At 40.8% G+C, this 21,656-nt stretch overlaps 3 protein-coding genes across 4 annotated transcripts; 1 reads left to right on the top strand and 2 right to left on the bottom strand.

Moving 5' to 3' along the window:
- Positions 1 to 890: 890 nt before the first annotated feature.
- si:dkey-202g17.3 (4F2 cell-surface antigen heavy chain) lies at positions 891 to 5,294 on the bottom strand. The gene is made up of 10 exons (XM_035154906.2): positions 5,166 to 5,294; positions 4,708 to 5,080; positions 3,197 to 3,361; positions 3,028 to 3,110; positions 2,862 to 2,939; positions 2,727 to 2,785; positions 2,468 to 2,648; positions 1,653 to 1,760; positions 1,522 to 1,584; positions 891 to 1,372 (listed from the first exon to the last, which is right to left on the bottom strand). The coding sequence occupies exons 1-10, from the start codon at positions 5,193 to 5,195 to the stop codon at positions 965 to 967; spliced, it is 1,548 nt and encodes a 515-aa protein (XP_035010797.1). The 5' UTR covers positions 5,196 to 5,294; the 3' UTR covers positions 891 to 964.
- A 2,553-nt stretch (positions 5,295 to 7,847) lies between these two features.
- Positions 7,848 to 13,463, bottom strand: ppm1na (protein phosphatase, Mg2+/Mn2+ dependent, 1Na (putative)). 2 transcript variants are annotated; one of them, XM_035154907.2, is made up of 6 exons: positions 12,698 to 13,462; positions 11,068 to 11,639; positions 8,571 to 8,688; positions 8,366 to 8,480; positions 8,199 to 8,262; positions 7,848 to 8,049 (listed from the first exon to the last, which is right to left on the bottom strand). In XM_035154907.2, the coding sequence occupies exons 1-6, from the start codon at positions 13,101 to 13,103 to the stop codon at positions 8,017 to 8,019; spliced, it is 1,308 nt and encodes a 435-aa protein (XP_035010798.1). In that variant the 5' UTR covers positions 13,104 to 13,462; the 3' UTR covers positions 7,848 to 8,016. The 2 variants fall into 2 exon arrangements, with proteins under 2 accessions (XP_035010798.1, XP_047195435.1); XM_047339479.1 differs by lacking the exon at positions 8,199 to 8,262 and having other exon boundaries at positions 12,698 to 13,463.
- Positions 13,464 to 15,641: 2,178 nt separating this feature from the next.
- On the top strand, positions 15,642 to 21,529 carry LOC118106789. Its single transcript, XM_035155580.2, has 5 exons — positions 15,642 to 16,127; positions 17,700 to 17,753; positions 18,190 to 18,714; positions 19,618 to 19,830; positions 21,495 to 21,529. Exons 1-5 carry the CDS (start codon positions 16,097 to 16,099, stop codon positions 21,527 to 21,529), a joined length of 858 nt encoding a protein of 285 aa, XP_035011471.1. The 5' UTR covers positions 15,642 to 16,096.
- Positions 21,530 to 21,656: the final 127 nt, after the last annotated feature.

Genomic DNA, 21,656 nt, shown 5'->3' on the forward strand with positions numbered 1-21,656 from the left:
AATTACTCTTAACAGAATGAAGTACTCAACCTTTTTGTTTTAATAAATATAGAAATATAAAAAGCCTTTTCCATCACACGCTTTTATTTTTTCTATTCATTTAAGTTATCTCTGCATTTAGTTATTTATACTTTATAGATCTTGTTACTTTATATATATATCTTGTCCTTCATAATAAAGTGTCAGAAAGGATTTTGTGAAGACTCTGTAAATCACTGCGAAGCTTCATCTGCAGAGAAGTGAGAACAAAACATTGTCCCAAGTGAGTGATTGTGGTGCCACTGCAGAGGGTTTTCACTTTATCACCCAGGCCACATGTTAATATTTAGTTACAATGACGACTTTTAAAGCTTTACACAACCAGACCACAATGCCATCTTAGACCAGCTGATCGTCTTCTGGTAGTTCCCAGAGCCTGATTGGAGACGGGAGACCGGAGGCTGTCGTGCTTTTGCTGTTCCAGCTGCTGGAATGACTTAGCATTTGAGATCAGCTACATCTGTTACTGCTTTGAAAGTCCCTCTTAAATAGTTTTTTTTTTTTTTTTAAAGAAAGCCTTCATCAGCCTGGGTGAATGTTGATGTGTTTCAATGACATTTAATGACAAATTTAAGTTTTTTTTAATTCTATTGTTTTACTCTCTTGTGAAGCATTTTGAATCCTTTTCAAGAAGTGCTAAACAAAAAAAAATGCTGGTTATTATTGTTATAAATTAACCATTTCAGTGTTCCTCTGGTATTACACAGCTTGTCTATTGTGACTCTGGAGGAAATTATTATTACCTCTGGAGTTCAGACTTTTTGTCTTTACTACCGTGCTTAACACACAAAAACTGGTCAGCACAAATTGGACCTATGCTGTGAAAATAAGAAATAATGGGAAACACAGAATACACGTTCAATATTTTATTTGCAGGTATCTCTGGCATTGAGAACCTATTCTGTGAAAAGAAAACTCCCAGCATTTAGGAGTAACTTCCTCCCTCAAACAGTTTGATGACGATGGCCTCATGGGGCTGCAGTTCCAGCGTGTAGAGCGACGTCGACCCCAGGCGGTTCATTCCTGTGCTGGACACAAACACTCCGGCCTCGGGCAGACTCGGGGCCCAGGCCGGATCCAGAGCGTGAATCTCAGGCCAGAGGTTGAGCAGAACGAGGAAGTGGACGCAGCCCCAGGATCGCAGGAAGGCCAGGATGGTGGGAGATGAAGGAGAGGCGAGAGTGGAGTTGGAGGAGGATGAGGAGGAAGAGTTGGTGGAGGTGTTGAAGGGGAGGAAGGTGAAGCTGCCGTACAGAAGAGCTTCCTCTCTGGCTCTGGAGTTAGTGAGCGAAGTAAAAAGAGCCACGGCTGCACGCCTCGCCTTCTCCTTCTCCTGAGAGAGGGATGGTGTCAGAAAGTTAAATATTAACTCAAGCGATCCTTTGTTTCTCCAAGTGCAGCTTTCTATGACTCATTTGTTTAACAAGTCACGGCGGATAAGACAGAGGTATTTGTAGAGGGAACGCTGGTTTTATTACTCACTGTATTGGTGTCTGATGGTTCATTCTTCTGTCTGTGTGATGAGCCAATGTTCAGAGACCCATTCTGTGGCAGAAAGCTTTTATTTGGTATCAGCAACTTTTAAAATGGTGTTTGTTTGTCTGTTTGTTTACCTGTGTTTGGTCGATGTCCTCATCATACTGGACTGTGGGTGATCCTGGCAGAGTCATCATCAACACCAGGAGTAAATTCTTTAGCTCATGAGGCGCTTCTCCTCCGATCTGCAGAAACACAGTAATAATAATAACACTATGTCTAAACCAAAGGACAATGGAATTATACACTAAATTATACATGTGATTCAGTTAAAACTATTACAATAAAGACGATTACAAAACTGTCCTAATTTTCTCACAGGCAACTTTTAATTTCCAAACACCAATTTAGTTTTAAACTCCCAGTTTGGTCATGGTATTTGAATGTATCGCCTCATAGTCAAACTGATCCACAAAAACAATTAAATCAATAAAGTAATCAGATTATTGATAATGAACTGAACCGTTGGTTGCTGCCCTAAAATCAGTATGTTCAACTTATCTGTGCAAAACCTCAAATACATTGCACAATCTACTTTTTTGCAATTTTTCCAGGTGCAAAATTTAATTGACGAAAAGTTACACCATGAATAAATCTGATCAATATTCAAGGTTGCGTGCCTGCAAATTGAAAATTTCTGCTAAATAAAATATTTAATTGGCAAAATGTTTAATTGACAAATATAGCCACAGTGAAGTTTTTCACATGACAATTTGGTGCCGTTATACTGTTTTACATTATATAAAGAGATGAGTGTGTTTTTTAGTCTCATGTTGACATCACACGTGCAGTTCAACTAATAGTAACTCAACGTTAGACTATTGTATTGTATTAGTTTCAGCTAGGTGTACCTAATAAACTGCCCACTGACTGTAGAATGCATGTCTCTTACTGTCCAGCTCGGCCATGTATCCTCTTCTCTTGTTAGCAGGTGCGTCTCTATAGTGTTGGCTACTTCCTGTGCAGACAGGGGCTGTTGTGACGATGGCAGAATTGACCTCATGACCACATCTACCAGTGTCGTGTTTCTCAGAGCTGGCAGGAAGTCTTGTGTTTGTTTCACCACCACAATCCTGAAGAGACGCACACTTACAATTACCTCGTCATTTAAGGACAACACATCTGTCCACATCTGCACACACACGCAATACCTCTCCTCCTCCTCCTGAGTGCTAAACTCCCTGAAGAGACCTCTCCACTCCAGCAGAATCTGAAATGTAAATATTTTATTGGAAATGCTGCTGCTTATAAGGAAATTCAAAAACATTAATCAACCATCAGTTGACCTTTTCTGAATATGCTGCATCTGTATCACAGATGGCAAATCCTGCCACACCCTGCTCCAACCAGAACTGCAGTGAATTCTGTGGAAATAATAAGGTCATGTTTGAGAAATCGAGCATATCTGAGAACTTCACATGAATAGTAGCCTGAGCAGAGAGTGGGTTTCACCTCGACTGGGGCTGAGAGGTTTGTTGGTTTATTTCCTGCTCCATATAGATCCAGTTTACAGAAGTCTAACACCACTTTGAGACCTGCAAATCCAGTATAAACACATGAATCCTCAAATCATGCAGGAAAAACCTCAGAGTGGACATACGCAGGTTGTCGCTTTGCTCACCTGCTTTGTTGCTCTCTGCGAGCAGATGTTGGATCTGAGGCAACGTCCCCAAACTTCCACCGGTCGCAGTGACGTTTAAAGGAGACGGCTCTTTATGGAACAGGCCCTCCAGGATTAGAGCCCCTATACCCAGGGACTTGAAGTAAGGAAGCTGCTCACACAGTGCTTGAGACAGAAGACATTACAAAGTTAGTGATATTTACCCATGTATCCATTCAATTATCTATATCGCCTTATCTTTTAAGGGTCATAGGGGGGGCTTGAGCCCATCCCTGCTGACATTGGGCGAGAAACATCCTGCAGGTCCCCAGCGTATAACAGGGCCAACATCATAGACAAACATTTGCACTCTCATTCACACGCACACAGTCCTGCAGAACTGATGTCAAGAAACACAAGCAGGTCATTTCCTCTTACAAATCAGTGCTTTTGTAGAAATTCTGTGGAAACCGATGACTTTTCTGTCTGATAGGGATCTTCTGGCGACTGGTCTATCTGAAGTGTGAAAGACTTTGGCCCTGAGGTAAGTTTTCTTACAGTTATCGAGAACTGGTTTGGCAGTTGTGAAAATTCCCATTGCTGCCAGAATGAATGTTGTCTTTCAATGTCAGCGCTAATGTGTGTTTATAAACTGGCAATGTTACAGAGCAAACGAAATTGGGGAATTCTCACTAGGCCTCAAGAAGCCTTGACAACTCCAAAATTGAAGCCAAAGAGTGTGGATCAAATTTACAGATTGCAAAACTGAAAATTAAGTATTCTCCAATTTTTTTTCTTGCAAAAGTTTGCAAAAAAGGTCAAAACAAACTCTTAAAAAAAGTATCTTGCAGCCTATAAAGTTTTTCTGAAAAGACACTGCATGAATGTAAGATACTGTATATCTGGAGAAATCGCCATGCCTCCAACACGACATACCAGTCAAACTTATTGAATCTTCAATATGTAAGAAATGTAGCAGCACACTTTGATTGGAGCTAAAGCAAAAGTAAAATCTAAAATATAGTTTTTTAATGGTTAAAATGTTTCCTCAAATTGTGGCAAAATAGTTTATACAAAAGTCCAAATTTATGAATGCAAGACGACCATTTTAGTGATTTTTTAAAGTAAATTAGATAGAGATTTAGATCATATTCTAAAAAAAGCACTAAGATGTGTAAAAAATGCCCTTTATTCTTTCTTTTAATCTAAGTTGGTGTCTGTCTTTTATGAAAACATAATTTTTTCAATTAACTGACTCAAAAAAGTCATCTTGTTGTTGGAGACACTGGAACAAAAGTCTGTGAATATTTATTTATCATTTGTAAAGTTGTTGCAGTTTGGAATTTATTCATTTGATTAATTGTTTTAATAAATATATGAATATGGACCAGAGTCTGAACTAAAGCTAAACCAAACTATGTTTATATTTGTTCTATTGGTGAGTGGTGTCATATCCTGTCTTTGTATTGACCTCTTGAAATGTTTTTTTATTGTAAATAAAGTTTTTTTGTTTTTAAGCCTGGTCTCCTCACCGCTGATGCCCTCCGACCCCTCCGCCCCCATGTTGGGCTGCAGCTGGTGGAACAGACACTTCTGCCACCACCGCAGCGGAGTGGCCACGGGCCGGGGACTCGTCACTATGATGGCGATGGAGGTGGCCAGGATGGCGAGCCAGGCCATCCAGAACAGTAACACCAGGTAACAGCGCAGCCTCCTCCACCACGGGCCTCCTGCTACGGCCTGCAGCTCCGCCTTGCTCAGGGGCTGCCACCGCACCGCCGGCTCCGGTTCCGGCTCCGGGATGAGCAGCGGCGCCGTCTCCGAGCCGCCCGCACCGCCCAAAAGGCCGGGGCCCACCACGCTGCCGTACCCGGTGTCTCCTGCGTCCAGCGGCATCCTGTCCGTCTGCAGGTGAGACACGAGAGGGGTGGAATGGTTTAATGTCACTTTGTGGAAGCAGGAGAGAGAGTGTGTGTGTGTGTGTGTGTACCAGGGTGTCTGTCTCCTCTGGGTGCTCCATGTATACAGATGTGACCAGCTGCTGCTCCCCTCACTGAGCAGATCAGCCATGAGCAGCTTCACGCACGTGGTTACAACACCTGATGTCTGACATGATCCAGGTCAGCTGACAGCCTCATACTGGCCTCTGATTGGCTAATTGATCTCAGGTTGGGCCAAAAGTCATGTCAGTATCTTTCAGCCAGAAAGACTGTACAAGGAGAATGAGCGGAGCCTCTTGTATTATCTGAAACATCTCAATATAATATTCACAATAATACATCATATATTTAAGATTGAAAGTTAAGTTCACTCATGTGTTTATGTGAATTTACAAAAATTGTTTATAATGTTGACCAGGAAGTTATTTACATATTTATGTTTACACATTCATTGTTTACATATTTAACCTCTGTAGTTCTTTCACATTCACCTGAGTCTGAGGCCTTTCTGGCTTCTTATTGGTTAGTTCAGTGACATGAGCACGAGAAGCAGGAAGTGTGTGTTGCTGATGAAGATGAGAAGTGTAGAGAAGAGGAAAGTGATCCGTCTCCATCCTGTTGTTCCTTTACATTAAGAGTGATCCAACTACCCCACATTAAACCCCCACTTTACATATATATATATATATTAGTGATAGATGTGGAAATCCCAGCAGATAGTAACATCAGGGAAAATGAGCATGAGAAGATTGAGAAGTACCAAGGGCTGAAAGAACAGATAGAACAGATGAGGAGGGTGAAATGCAATGTGATCCCAGTGGTAGTAGGAACATTAGGGGCTGTGACCCCCAAACTGTGAGAGTGGCTCCAGCAGATCAGGTACAACACCTCTGTGAAGCCTCCGTGTATATACATGTAGATATGAATATGTAAAAAGCAAATAGACAGAAATATCAAATACACATCAATAATCATCCTTTTAAAAGATTAAATGCAGTATAAAGTCCAGCTGGTTAACGTAGACTTCATCCGCACCATGTCAGACTTATGCATCTCTTATTGCAACTTGTTTTAGAATCCTCATATGCATTTCTTTTCTTCATTGTTTATCTGAATAATAAAAGTTATCATCTCTGATATGTCTGTAAAAGGCTTGCATCGGCAAATATATCAGTCGGCCTCTAGTGTGTGTTTTCATATTTCTTTATAATTTCATAATGATTACTTTCTTTGTATTAGGCTCCTGTAAAAAAGACCATGTCGGTGCAGCACTTAAATTAAGTCAAAGTCTGGATTTGGATGTGTCAGCACATTAGACTCACAAAACATCAGACGAAAATGCCAGAAATGCCTCCATCAATCAACCAAAACAAAGATATTCCTGTTACTAAAGTTCCTATAAAAGGTTTGCAGGTTTTAAAAGGTTTTCCACCGACAGCAGTTTTTAGTTTAGGACAGGTTGCTTGCTCATCTAAATTCCTCCCAAAGACAGACTTACTTTTTCTTGTCTTCGCCGCTCGTCCTTTTTTCTTCTTCTTTTCCGTCTCCACTTCTTCTTTGACTTGGTCCACAAGCGTTTACAGAGCAGCGCTGTCTCTGTTCAATATTTGAGTGATCTGACTCGTCGAGGTGAGAAGGACACTGTCCAATAAAAGCTCTGCTCAGGGAGTTAATACAGAGGTGCTGAGCCTCACCATACATTGGCAACACATTCTGAAGAACCCATGACGAGAGCCCCCTAAAGACCCTCATGTTTCGACTTTAGACTGTATTGACAGTGATGTGTTTGCTTGTGCGTTTTTGAAGTTTGCATTTAAGTCATATTTTGGTGCAGACTCTTGCATTCAAATACAAACGTGCAGATTTAAAGAGAGCCTTTAAATTTTGAGACGTGGCCAAAAAGAAGAGAGATCAAGTTTGTGAGCTATTGCCTTTTAAGAAAAAACACAATTTATCTATTTCATGAGAAAACAAAAGAAAACCAGCTGAATCAAGAACTGAAATTATTTACAAAAAAAACATCTACGTATTTTTTAATGATGATAAACTTAATCTCAGTTACTGTTATACTTGTGAAATGAATCAACAGAGGAGCCACTATACATCTCAACAACTCGTATTTTATATTCAAAATAAGTGGCTCTAAATATCAAAAACCTAATGTTGAAAACAGAAAGATTCATGAAAAAAGTAACACTGGTGATGGATTCCTTTTATATGCAAGATCTATCTATCATTTTATATGAATAATCGTGGAACAAACGTATCAGTGGGCTTTATCAGGCTGAAGAGATCTGCAGGGGAACAGCGTTTAACTCACATGGCGATGCAGCACGTCACACGTCCACTCTAAAGTGCACGTGTAATGAGCTGTCTGTGCTAATTCCTGGGAATAACTCTTCCCTTAGTACCCCCTCCCTGTCTCTTCCTCTGACTTTTTTCTCTCGTGGCAAACGTTCATGTTTTAATAACACGTCATTGTCGTCCAGGTCACCTTTGCTCCTTGGCAGCGTCGTGCAAACTAAATATTTACTGAGAGACCCTGAGTTCCATCATGAGACTATGATTCACATGAAGTCCAAGTTATTTTTGTAATTCTATTTTGGTGTTTGCATGTTGTGTACAGTATCACACAGTAATGTCAATGAGCTGCCTCATGCAGAAGTATGTCATAAATATCCATCAGTGTCTTTCTGCAAGAGTCAAATATTATCAAATACAACAACAGCAGGTTTTTCACTTAAATTTTACTTTAATTCACCAGAAAGCAAAACTCAAAGAGAATATATTACGTGAAGACTTTTCATTTGCTTACTGCTCATCTAAAATGAACACAGTGTCTAAACTGTTCTCCGGGGAGATGGTGAAGCCGGGGATGAGTCTGTTTTCACGGTAACGGCTTTAGCTTGAGTCCTCCTCCGATCCTTCGATGTCCTGAAATATCACAAGACAACAAGACGCAATGTAGCCGTTATCAAAACTGCTGCGCTTTCTTCATATAACTTCATGTTTGAGGCGGATATAACAAGAGGTAGAATGTATGTTTAAAAAGTATGTTTTATGAACTATGAAGTGTATCTTACCATAGGCTCCTGGGCTCTAACAGTCATGATATGTTTCTGATACGCAGCGATAATACATTCTCGTCTGCAAAGAAAGAATCAGTGGTAGCACATTACAAAGGGTTCCCCTTTATTTATCCATGATAAATCATCTGTGTATTATTTAGGGGGTGATGGATCAGACTCACTTGCTGGTGATGCCGCCTCCTGGTGGAAGTCCTGGCATCTCCTCCGCAGCCAGGAATTTGATCACATAAAGAAGGTCAGGGTCCTCATCTCTGGACCTCATCATCTGGATAATTTCTGTGAAGGGAGATAGTCATAACAATATATAAGTATAGGGAGATAACAGAGGGTTAGTGTGTTTTGTGCTGGAGGTTTGAAATAACTCACCTCCCACTTTCACATCGATCTGTTGCTCTAGCGCCGCCTCCTGCTTCAGTGCCTCTTGTGACACCTGGGGGGTGCCGGGGAAACAGATGATGATGATGCTGATGTTGTCCAAGCTGCCCTGAGGAGGGAGACACAGGATCGTCAGTCCTACATCTTTTAATAGAAAGTAGTGAGAGTATTTTTTTGTTTTTTTTGTTTTTCCATTTTATGCTGCTGTAGACCTTTACTGTACTACACCTCAGAGGCAAATATTTAACTTGTTCCCTCACTTCACTACCCTTACTTTTCTTTATGTAATGAGGGTATAAATTGCACATCATATATATTTAAATATAAAAAGTTTACATTTTCTGCACCCAACCATTTATTACATTAAAATGCTACTTCTATGTTAAATCAGTATAACTGTATATCAAGGATTGACTCCCCATGCGTCCGCCATTAGCCCCCAAACTTTGGAATGACTACCAGCTGAAATCAGTAGTGCTGCATCTGGTACTTTTAAATCCCTTCTTTAAATGTTTGTGAGTTTTGATATCTTTCTTTTACCCTAAATTAAATTAAATTAAATCTTTTGTTTAATATTTATTTTATTTTATTGTTGTTTTATTTTTATCTTCTTGTGAAGCACTTTTTATCTTTTAAGAAAGATGCTCCACTTATTATTATTATTATTGTTATTGTTATTGTTATTATTTTTATTATTATTATTATTATTATTATGATGCTGATAAATATAAACAGAGTTTGTACGACGTAATAATCTCCTCTGACGTCAAAGTGAAGTATTTATAGAAGATTATGAATGTCCAAATTTATAAAGACATTAGTTCAGACTGGCTTTGGGAAATTGCACCTGTGAGGTTCAGCCACATAATCATTATCTTTTCACATGGTTAGTAAGTGTACCTGACTGTTTATGTCAGAGAGAAGTAGCAAAGAATTTCAATTTTAAAGTTAACCTGCTCTTATTTACTGTTTTATTTAGTTTTACCCTTCCAAATATCAATATCAGCATAAGCCTTAAAAATACAGCACTGGCCGGGGTCACTGCAGTGTTTCAACCATCCGTCCATTGGTCATAACATCCGAGATGCAAACAGAGATGTTCATCATGTACTGGGACATGATGTCTTTCAGCAGGTGCTTTAAGCCTTTTAGGTGAAATATATAGCAGCCAGGATAACACCTCTGAGCTGCAGTGGGTTGAGCGCACACTCAGTCCTAATCCGAGCCATGTGTAGCTGCACCTCCCTCACACCCCGTGACCTTGGATGCTTTAATACACTTATTTATAGACAGACCATTCCTAACAAGCATTAAGAAGACAGGAGAGATCTACTTGCATAACAACCTCAGTGTAATTCCTCCTCACTGAGACCCAGCCCTCTACACTCCCTCCTTAATGTAAAGCTTCCCATTCATGAACCCACCTGCTGTGACCCTGTGCTGTAGGGAGCACAGTTCAATGTGCTGAGTCTGGAGAAAACAGAGGGAGTTCTGCTGAGCTAAGACATGAACACACGTGCACAGGAATTATGTAGCTCAATTTAAATTGACTGGACAGTAATCTGTGCTTGTTGTGAGAAATAAGAATCAGAGTTCGGTTTAAAATATTTAAGTGTATTCACAGGGGGGTTTTCTATTTGTTTCTGTATTAATCTGAAGATACAATTTAGATATTTAATATATTTCCCCCCTGCTCTCACCACCTTTGTTATGATTAGTAGTTGGGATTGTCCCTAAATATTTGCCCTCATTATTGATAATTTACTGATTATTGTCTTAATTGATTGAAAAGGTGACAGCTTTAAATCGCTCATTTCAACCCAAAACATTTATTATTCATATTGTTTGGACAGAGAAAAGCTGGAAATCTTCACATTTAAAAAGTTGGTACATGTTTTTGGAACCTGATTGTATCAACGATTAATTGATTCATCCAATAAATTTGCTACTTTTTTGTTAGCAGCTTTATTGTGTCTTTATTAATAAGTATTGAAAACTGTTGGCGTCAGAGCTATGGTTAGACTTCTTTGAGATATTCCTTCTATTCTGTGTTGTTGTTGTTTTGAGATAACATCTAATAATTCAGTCTTCAAAATCATTTTGTGTAAAAACCTGTTTAAATGTATAACTATTTACGGGAAAGGAAACAGAAGTTTAGAATTGGATCTAGAATTTATATCCATGCCAACTCATGGTAATAATGAAACTCATTTAGTTGCCTTTTATGCTGAGGGGACTGAGGTAAATCATGTTTCTGTCAGATTTTGTTTTATTCCTCAACCATTTGCACAGTTTTCCAGTTTGTTTTCAGTCTTTTCCTTTTTTTCTGGTGCAACGTTGAAAAAACAAGTCTCAGTGAATGTTTCTCTATTTGTAAAATCATTAACCACATGGGGTTTGAATGTATCTATCCGTTTGTTGTTTTTCTTCCTGATTAATTCTTATTCATGTACCTTATGTTCTTAGTGTTCTGTGGCCCATGTCTCACCTTGTAAAGGCAGAGGTCAATGACTTGGGTACAAATCTCTCTCAGGTCATCGCACACCTGCAGACGGCTGCGCACAAAGGCACACAATTCCTCATTGCCGATGGCGTCCCACACTCCGTCACATGCCAGAATTAGGAACTCGTCTTCAGGCGTCCTCTCTAGCTCGTACACCTCCGGCTCCGGCGACACGAGCTGCTCAGTCTGCGGCCTCCAGTCCACCTCCTTGAAGTCAAAGTCCCCCAGTGCCCTGGAAACGGCCAGCGAGCCATTGACCCTCTGCAGGGTCACCGAGCCTCCGGCGTTCTGGATGCGCTCCTTTTCCCTGGGATTGAACGGCTTGTGGTCCTCCGTGTAGAAGACCACCCGGCCGTTGCGGCAGAGCAGAGTTCGCGAGTCCCCACAGTTGATAAAGTAAATGTAACGTGGTGAGATCATGACGGCCGCCGCAGTGGAGCCGCTTCGCTCCCAGTTGTCCTTGCGAGTCAGTTTTTGCATGTGGCGATCGATGTCCAGGAAGCCCTCACGGATCCCCTCCTTCACCTGCTCAGGGTCCTCGCTTGCTTTAACCCCACCTGTGGAACATGGGGGGCGGCATTTGGTTTTAAGACAGATTTTACACACATGCTGTAGTTTCTGGCGCCGCCATGTTGGTTTAGTTGTCAAAGTACATGAAATATAATCTAGGGGTGTTGTGCTGGGGTCAGAGCACTGAAACCAACACTGCAAAGATGTTGGATTAACTGTGGCTCAGTTCAATAACACGGCCGACACGTGCTTCTGATTTTATAAACTGCAGTAAGAAACTTGAGCTGAATTTGTTCAGTTCAATTTCAATTCATTCTTATTTGCAAAGCACCAAATCACAACACACAATGTTTCATGGCACTTTAAATAGCGTAGAAAGGTTGAGATCTCATTATATTATAGAGAAACCCAACAGTACCCACAGTTAAAATGTATTTATCTAAGAAACACAAATAGTGTCTGATTAGCAGCTGTATCAAGAGTTTATTCAAGCTTTTCATGAACTTGTGATTGTTGATTTTCTTTTTTTATATTTATCTGAATTCAATTCTGTCTCTGTCCAGGGTGTACTCTTCCACTCGCCAAATGACAACCAGGGATTGGCTCCCCACAACCCTTAAGCAGGACGAGCAGTGTAGATAATGGACGGGCGGATTCAGTTCACTCCTCAAGACGTCAAGTGTGAAACCTGACGTCTGACTGAACGTCAGCAGCTACGATCCGTTCTGATCCCGCCCCGTTTGACCTCTGAACCTTCTTAATCACTTTGTGAATCACTTCGTAATCAGACTTGTTCATGTGTCAAGTCTGTTTCTGTTCTTAAAGCAGAGCCATCTTTTTACATAAATTCATTATAGTCAATCATTATTTGTTTCATTTTGAGTATAGTACATCAAAATCTTATTAGCAGCACAACATACATTTTTTATTGTTAAAACATTGTCTGCCTTTCATTTAATTCTTTCATTTGATGATTCGGTCCAAAGTGACTTACAGTGAATGTATTTAAGAAGTAGATGTGATTCCCTCACAACCAATAACTAAAAGAACGCTCAGTGCTACATATTAATTACACTGATCTCATTGGTCACTTCTTGTACTGTACCTGTTGCCAGGATGTGATCCAGCAGGTTCCTCGAGCAGTACTGTGCCACGGTGCTCCCCGCATGTCCGTCAAACACAGCAAAGTACCCCCACTCTTTCAGCTCCCCCTTCAGCTGGGGCATGCAGGTGTGTGCGTCCTCCATCTGAGCCCTCCAGCCCTGCATGCTCGCCATAGCGTAGTTCATCCCAGACTGCGACCCCCCCTCCGACACATGCTTCTCCAGGATGGGACGGTCCAGGTACGGGCTCGGCATGAAGTCCTCCTCGTCCAGACTGTCCTCCTCCCCAGACCCTGCCTCCCTGGTCCCTCCTTTGAAGAAGAAGGTGACCATCTTCTCGGTCTCTTTGACCAGATGACGGAGGAAGGAGGGCACCTCCACATTGCTCGCCCGCCTGGCCGTCCTCATCACCCCGCGGAGCCTGTGCTCAAGCTTCCTGCTCGACCTGGCAGCCTCCCGTCTCGTCCTGGTGCCCCTCCTCCGGCCCTGCGTTTTCCTCAGCAGGTCCAGCGCAGCAGCTAAGCCGTGTCACTCCAGCAGGTAAACAAAGATAACTTACACTTAAAATGAACCTGTTAAAGAAAAAACTTTAAACTTGTTTTTCTGTTGAATATGATCAGAGCCATTTTGCCTCCCTCAGCCTGCTTGTGGAGTCAGAGAATCCGTCCTCTGTCCTGTTTTTGAGAATAAGAGGATAAGACGTCTTTCTCTGTCTAACTCTCTGATTACGTGTCTCCCTCCTTCTCTGTAGTTGCCCTCCTGTATCAGCCCTGCTCTTCTATTGGTCCATCTATTTCTGTAGATTTACCCCCTGCCTCTCTCTTTCTGATTGTCCCTCTGTCTGTGCTACACTGCTGGATAATCACCTGGCCTTCAAGGCAGCCTGCATGACCTTTCTCTGCACACGGATTATGAGCACTACGCTCTACACAACACAGACACAGAGGGATCTCACAGTCAGTGGAGTCTATATAGACGGATATATATCTGGATCCAAACCTTTGATTACCAATGTCATTGTTTCTTGAAAAACCACAAAACCCCTTACACAGCACAATATCACCAACAATAACCTCACAGACAACCTTGTCCAAATATTTCCTCCAAGTCTGTGTGGCTGTGTGTCTTTCTGAAAAGACACAGTTCTTCTACAATATTTCCAAAGTCCTGATACTTCTGATAATGTGTCACTGATATTCCCCCTCAACCATGACTTGTAGCCTGATTTATCACGTTATTCTTGTAAAATTATGACCTTATTCTCGATATCAACATTATCTTCCCTTTAAGTGGCTTTAATACTTGTCAGACTATTGCACCTTACAACAACATGAAAATTGAAAAGTGCCTCCTTTTGCATTTGAAAAATAAATAATAAAAATAAAAGGGGCAAAATTTAAATGCACATATCGGCTTAATAAAAAAAAATATATATATAAGAAAATCAAACATAAAAGCAAGCTTAAATTGAACAGATAAAAGAAGGAATAAAAAGTAAATTCTCTGAGTTAATAGTTGTGTCATGTGTCGACACACTGACTCAAACCTTGTACTGGTTCAGTGACTCTCGATCCCCTGTGGTCCCAGCGTGTCATGTCTTTATCTCATTAACTTCTGTGTATTTGGAGCCGCTGACCTGGTTGACATGCAGCTACTGTGATTTAAAAGTGTTAAAGACTATATGTGTTATACTAAGTTGGTTCCCATCCAGTTATAGTTGGGACTAAACCTTTTATCAGCTGATGATGGTCTCTGTCAGAATAGTTTCACGTGAAGCATGTTGTTTACCTTTATTTATCCTGGTACACAAAAAAATGCCTGACACAGGAAGTGCATCCTCCCGAAGACACTCTTGATTTATCATGAGATTACATTTGATACAGTGACCAGATGACGGGTAGAGTCTATCTCTCTTTAAACACTTGTATGTGTAGTGAAATCTATAAATAGACCTATATAATTCCTAACAGAACCCCATATACTCAGTCATTCCTTCCAACATGGCAGATTTGTTGTTTTCCTAATGGCATCAATACAGCATCAAAGTTAGTTATTATGCAACACTGTAAAAAAAAAATGTCCACAACATGTAACACCTGCTCCAACTCTGAAAACCTTCAAATTTAGTTAAAAAATGTACGTTCTTGACAGGAAGAGGCAACATTTTACAGGTATGGTGAAAACAGAGGCCCCGTTGTATGTTTTTTCGTTCCTTTTAATTAATTCTAGAAAAAGCCAGTGCCAAAAAAAGAGCCAGATTGATTTTTTCAGTTGGCCAATATAACCTTTTACAGACGTATCTGTATCAGCGTTAATGTTTGGCAATAAAAACTTTTATTTTACAGAGTAAACGCCAAAAATATGTGTATTCATGTTTTTTTTTTATATCTTTTATATTATATTTGTTTTATAAGTGTGGACACTTGAATGGTCGGTAGAATCATAAAGCTGTGAGGCAGTGAATTTACATCATTTACCAGTGGAGCAGCATCAGTTTTAACAGATGAGCACTGCTGCCCCCTATGTTTCACTGCTGCACAGGTCTCACTTTCTTTTGTTTTTGAGTATTTTATTTTGGTTTTATAAACTGGTGAACAAACCACATAATCTGCACATTGACAATAATAAAACCCTTCACATTACACACATCACAACAGTAAATATACAGATGTGACCATAAGATGTAACAGGCCTCACTTCCTGTGATTAAAAAAGCTTTTAGTTGAGACTTTTATCATCAATCTAATAATGAATTTGATATTAATTGTAATATGTATTATTATTATTTTTATAATGTTATGATTATTACTAAGATTTATTCAATAGGAATTTGGAGAATGATTTGTAAATCTAAAAGATATTAAAGCTGACAAACCTCACATTCTGGTAACGATTGACCATATGTATGTACGTATATACTAGTGTTTATATACATTATACATTATTAATGACATAACTGCTTTTCTTACAGCCTGAGGCTACACGAGCCGGAGATGAAATCACACGATGAGGGGACAGACAAAGATAAACCATGAATGGGCGATGACAACCGGCTCAGACAGACACTGGGTACACACTCATGCTTCTCTCTCTCTCTCGCTGTAGCGTGCAGTACCACCACCACCGCTCCTGCAGTCACAACGCACAAGCAGCTGAAGAGGAAGAGGAAGAGGAGGAGGGAGGATGCTGGAGCGAGGCAGGGTGGGGCTGCTGAGTGACAGAGCGGAGGGCAGGAGAGAGAGAGAGGAGGAGGCTGCTCAACAGACGACCAAGAAACAGAGGGAGGAGGAGGAGAGAGAGAGGGAGGGAGTGTGTGCATCCACAGGGTTTGATTGCCGGCAGCAGTGGAGGGAGGGGGGGGTCTTCCAGACTGGATGGGCCCAGCTATGCCTTGATGGAGTATGGGCCAGGTTTTAGGATTCTCCCACTGCCGTGAGTCTGCTTTTTTATATTTCTCTCCCTGCTGTTAGCTACTGTGCGAGAGGTCTGCATTGGTTTCTCTCACTACACCAGCGTCATGCATGTTCCAGCTCATATCATATTTCCTTGCTAACTGCTGCTAGCCCACCCCCCCTCTCTCCTCTTCCTGCCTCCTCTCCATCCCTCTCCCCTGCCTCAGCCTTTAATAAACACATGGCTGAACGGACAGATGCAGAATCATCACACCGGCTCGTTGATGATTTGCAGATGTTTCCGTGGATTTGTGCGAGCAGGCATTTCTACGATGCAAGTTATTCCAACCTCGAGGCTTCTGTTATTCTTTCATGCTTGTGTTTCATTTCATCTTTCTGCCTCAACATTCGCCTGATATTCTCTACATTTGAATGGCAGTGATATGAGTATTTGCATGTGTTCATATTCATATACAGTAGAGATAATGCTGCATTCATTGCTCAGCCTGGGTTGATGCATTAGCTAATATCATTTGGCTATCTCATGTAGTGTAGGCCTTTACTGCTGCCACTTTGGCTCTGGATGGAGAGTCACTGACCTAAAGTGTGCAACTAAACATGTCCTGTTCCTGTGATCTGTAGTTGATATACTAAACTTCTGTAGTATATTATATATACCATATATATTACTATAAAATACAAGTTTTATGTTTATTGGCATGTATTGTTATTTTGTTTCGAGGTGTAACATTTCTTGATTTGGGTTATTGACAATATTTTCAGCATGAAATACAGTGATACAGTTTCTACAGTTTTCTGTGAGTTATTCAATCACATAAAGCTCAGTTCACTGTTATAACTTTTTGAATGAATCTGAACAAGGTACTGCAGTGTTAGTTTTCACCACGAAGGAATAGCTTCGTGGTGAAAACAATGGTTTGTAAACAAGATTACACAAAAACAACAGAACGGATTTCAACAAGACGTATTGAAAGGATGGGACATGGGCCAAGGAAGCTTCCATTTAATGTTGGTGCAGATCTGAATAAAGTGGCAGATCCGGGAATTCTTTATCACTCTTGGTGAAATTGGAAGATTGGGCATTTTCAGCATTTTCTCAGGGAATAATTCCTGGAATTAGATGAAAGAAAATCCGGCATATTTAGGAGATGGGTATTTAAGAGTGTGTACAATTTGGTTCAGATCAGAAGGAAAATCTAGATCCAGTGAATTTAGATGTGGTTTCATAAGGGGACTGCTGGGCCTTGGCAGAGGGATGAGGACTTTTCTAGTTATTGGTATGTAACAGTGTTTTGTATTGAGGTGTAACATTGGCTGATTTGGGTCATTGACAATATTTCTACAGTTTTCTGTGATGTATTCATTCACATAAAGCCCAGTTTCAAAATGACTCTGAATAAGATGCTCAAGTGTTTGTTGAGTTTGTCTCATTCATCATTTACTTTGAATGTTTTGAGTCCCTCTATTTAGATGAATGTGAGACAGTGGGAGGAATGAGTTTGTTTCAAGTGGAAGCAGCAATAACACACTCTGTTTGTTTGGCTGCCGCAGGTTTATGAGCAGATTCAAATACAATGTTCTTTTCTTCCAGAGGAATATGGCTCTGTGGCGTCCACTCCAGACTCGACGCCTCCGTGCACCGATGGTATGAACACACGCTCACAAAACACTTCAAATACAAGAGAGTCCTTAAATGCTTTATGACACATCTTTGATTTCAAACCGTCTTTGAAATGAATTCAGCCGAACACTGTCCTCTGTCATTTAACTCCTTTTGATATGAAGATCCACAGGTTTGAGAGGAAGCGGCTATTGTTTGGGCACAAATCAAAGAGGGTTTCCTCTTTAGATGTTACACACCTTTTTCTCCCAGACATCAAATGACACACTCGGCTGCTTCCAACTGACTTATTTATTTATTAAAATCAAAATCCCACTCTTTGTACCACACAGAACTAATATGCCCACTGTAAGTTTCTATAATTAAATGAATCGCTAAGTGTTGTGATTTGCTTCCCTACCCAGTGTTTACACTTTTGTTGATTTACTCCCCCATCTTTCTCTGTCTTGTTTCCATTCAGGCGGAAACGAGGAGTCGGAAATGTACGAGTCGGAGATGTACGAGCTGCAAACAGCCAGGGAGTGGTCTGAAGACGAGGATGATGAAGACGGAGATCCAGATGATGAGGAGGGACTGGCTTCATCCCCGTCCATCTGGGGCACGCCGCGTCAGACCTCCAACGAGCTGACTTTCTCTTACATCGCCATTGCAGAGGCCGAGTCGGTGGGAGCCTCGCGACACCACCGCGACCGGCGCAGGGCCGGCTCACGGGGAAGCCGCATCACTCTGATCCGCACTGACACCTTGGAAACACTGTTGGACTCCCCCGATGTAGACTGGGACCCTCAAGTCTTCCTCAATCAAGAGGAGGAAGAAGAAGAGGAAGAGGAAGTGTCAGAAAGCAGAGAGGAGATGAGGATGGCGAGCGCAGCTGGAAGGATGGAAAGGGAGCAGGACAGACAACCTGAGACTAATACAATTCAGCCCTCTCCCCAAAATCTGGACACGGATTCTCAGCAGCAGAGTTCCACACAGCTACTGGACGGTGAGAGAAACCTGAGTGTCTTTGCTTCTTAACAAGTGATGCATCATTTCAAGTGGGCTGCATAGTCCTGTAGATTTAAAGTTCTCTCCCTCAAGTTTGTTAGTTTGCTCATCAGTCTGAGAGGCATCTGGTTGAGAATATTTTCAGAGGATGCTTCGGGACTGAGCTGATGATTCCACAAATCTTGTGCCAGTATGTTCCCCTCCTCATGATTCCTCCCTCTTCTCAACCTGTAAGCATCAATCCAGCCTACAGCTGATTACATAGTCTGATTTATGATGATCTTTCCTATAGCTGCACTTTATGTGATGTGGCACTGAGACAGAAATGATGACAAATTATTATGGGAAGCAAGTAGTGGAGGATAATTAAGAAAGAAATGTAATGGTGGGCAAAAATCTGTGGGACTTTTTTTAATCAGATGTATTTTATGATCTGTCTATGTAGAAATAGATAGGTGTCTTCAGATAGATACATGTAAATACTTACATGTATGAGGAAGAAATTAGAATTCCTCACTTTATCTTTACACGGAAAAGTGTTCTGATGAGATAACGCAGGATGTAACAAATTATACCCAGCCATGTTTTTCTGAGGTCTGTACCTTTTTAATACAGAGAAAACACTTTTTAATAATCAAATAATATCAAAACCTTCAAATGACACATTTTAGATTTGATAAAAAACAAAAACAGTATACTATTATTAATAATAATGCTCATTCCTTTTTGTAAGAAATGCTTCCAATAAGGAATATATAAGAAATGTCTATTAAACTACAAAAAGCTTTTTTTTTGGTCTAAACACTTCTGATTTAATATCAAAGTTTTTGTTTAAGCTGAGAATGTTCAAGTCAGTAGTGATGGTGTCATCATGATGGTGACATCACTTTCTGTTTCCCAGCAGCAGCAGCAGCCTCGCTGACCCCTGAGCCCGAGTCCCCCGTCATTAGAGAAACCATCTCAGTCAAGCTGCTCACATCTGTACGACCCAGAAGCCCGGCGTCCTCGCCTCCTGCCACCGTCAGTCTAAACTCTCAGGAACAGCTGGTCAGCGATCACTGGTTTTCAGCACTTAACCTATCAGAGGACCTGACAGTATGCATCCATATAGCAGGTACAAGACCCCCCCCCCCCCCTGTTATCTTTACATTCTCTTCATTCCTCACCTCTCCTCTGTCCTTCTACCTTTGACCTCCTTCTCCTTCTGTGGCTCATTGCTGAGTGGGATCCTCTCGCTCAGCTCATTGATCAATACTTTAAATAAAGAAAATATCAGATTTCAGGATGGACCTTCAAGAGCAAGGAGACAAATGCATCCCCCCCACTCATCCCACCCTAAACCCGGAAGTGCTGCATGTCCATTTTGTCTCATAGTAACTCTCACTCTCACACTGCTGATATCAGAGTGTGTTACAGTTACAGACACACACCTGTCTCTCTTTTCTTGTGTGTGTGTGTGTGTGTAGTTTTATATGCAGGGTAATGGGACTTTGTTGACACTGAAGGAGTGAGTGAGACAAAGATAAAATCTTCCAGCTTGATGGCACTTTAAGTGGACTTTCAGTCAGAGTGGAGCTCAGTCTTATTTTAGTTGATGTGAGGGTGGGGGGCAGTAAACCCCCAGACTGTTGATGGATGTGCGGTAAAGCCGATGACAGAGTTTAGGGTGTCCTGAATAAATAGCACGCATGCTTCTATTAGAACATCATGGTTTTTTCTGGAATTGATAACTAGGTTATATTAAACACTTCTTCTTTATTTATCTATGAAGTATAATTTTAGTTTAATCTTATAATTTAAGTTTTAGAAGCTATCTTGCTCAAGTAAAGTTCTTAAACAGCCAAAGCTCTTATCAAATGAAACAGGTTTCTTAGAGCAACATGTGTATTAGTTTAGCATTTGCATCAAAGTTTTTTAAATGATACTAAATCCTGCTTGATGTTTTTTTTGTTTTAACCTAAATCCGTGCATTTCAGCTGGTAATTGCATGCTAATGTCTTATTGTCCAGGTAAACAGGTCAAGTTAGTCTCGTCCAAATCTACAGATAAAAAAACATTCAGTTGTTTGCCCTCAGATCTCCAAACAGATGAAGAAATCAGAAAAACTAAATTGCAACTCACAGGCAACAGCTCCTCTTTGAACGTTTTACAGTAAAATTAGTTTAATTTTCAATAGAAAAACATTTTTTTTTATAAATAAAGGACAGCGGCCTGTTACCCCTCAGCTCGGCCTATTTAACTTATTGCTAGTTGGTTTAAACACACTAGAACACACACAGTCAAAACTGCAGACTATAAACTGCTAGGACTGCTTACGTCTTACATGAAATGATACAAACAAACCAATCAAAGGGATCACAGAACAAGCAGCAAAGGTCAACGTCATCATCATGAGAATAAAAGCAAAAAAAAAGATATATAGTTATGTAATAACTCCATCCACCCATTATGTAAACCCCCTGTCCTTTTGAGGGTCGCGTTTCAAGAGGCAGGGCACAGCCTGGACAGTTTGCCAACGTATCGCATTCAGAGACAAGCAACTATTCATTCTCACATTCACACCTCCAGTCAATTTAAAGTCTCCAATTAACCTCACACCAATCTGTGGGAGTTCAACATACAAACTTCACACACAAATTCCCAGTTATGTATATATGTATTCTATTTTTATTGGATGCATATAGTTTTCATCACAGATTTCCTTTGGGAGGGCCTCAGCTTTTTTCAGGGGGGGGGGGGGCTTAAGACCCTGCTAGCCCCTCTCTCCCATCCGTGTAGCTGGTGGCTCCAAACGATTTGCCTTGGTGACATAGCAGAAAATAAATCTTGCTTCTCCTGTTTCAGTTGTCAGATGGGACATAAATATGCACTCAACTCTTATATAACTTTTTAAGTTCAAAGCTACCCGATGTATTAATTCTGCTGAAGAGTGAATGTTTG

Source organism: Hippoglossus stenolepis, chromosome 4 (genome assembly GCF_022539355.2).
Source record: "Hippoglossus stenolepis isolate QCI-W04-F060 chromosome 4, HSTE1.2, whole genome shotgun sequence".
Classification (NCBI taxonomy): domain Eukaryota; kingdom Metazoa; phylum Chordata; class Actinopteri; order Pleuronectiformes; family Pleuronectidae; genus Hippoglossus; species Hippoglossus stenolepis.

Excerpts from the sequence above, each read along its gene's own strand:
- LOC118106789 (XM_035155580.2), top strand. The coding sequence starts at position 16,097 with ATGGGCCAGGTTTTAGGATTCTCCCACTGCC. Across the intron at positions 16,128-17,699 it reads TTTAGGATTCTCCCACTGCC|AGGAATATGGCTCTGTGGCG; the intron begins GTGAGTCTGCTT and ends CTTTTCTTCCAG. Across the intron at positions 19,831-21,494 it reads AGTATGCATCCATATAGCAG|CTGGTGGCTCCAAACGATTT; the intron begins GTACAAGACCCC and ends CCATCCGTGTAG.
- ppm1na (XM_035154907.2), bottom strand. The coding sequence starts at position 13,103 with ATGAGGACGGCCAGGCGGGCGAGCAATGTGGAGGTGCCCTCCTTCCTC. Across the intron at positions 8,481-8,570 it reads GATCGATGTGAAAGTGGGAG|AAATTATCCAGATGATGAGG; the intron begins GTGAGTTATTTC and ends CTCCCTTCACAG. Across the intron at positions 8,050-8,198 it reads TTAGAGCCCAGGAGCCTATG|GACATCGAAGGATCGGAGGA; the intron begins GTAAGATACACT and ends GTGATATTTCAG.
- si:dkey-202g17.3 (XM_035154906.2), bottom strand. The coding sequence starts at position 5,195 with ATGGAGCACCCAGAGGAGACAGACACCCTG. Across the intron at positions 3,362-4,707 it reads GGGGTCGGAGGGCATCAGCG|CACTGTGTGAGCAGCTTCCT; the intron begins GTGAGGAGACCA and ends TTCTGTCTCAAG. Across the intron at positions 1,373-1,521 it reads AACCATCAGACACCAATACA|GAGAAGGAGAAGGCGAGGCG; the intron begins GTGAGTAATAAA and ends TCCCTCTCTCAG.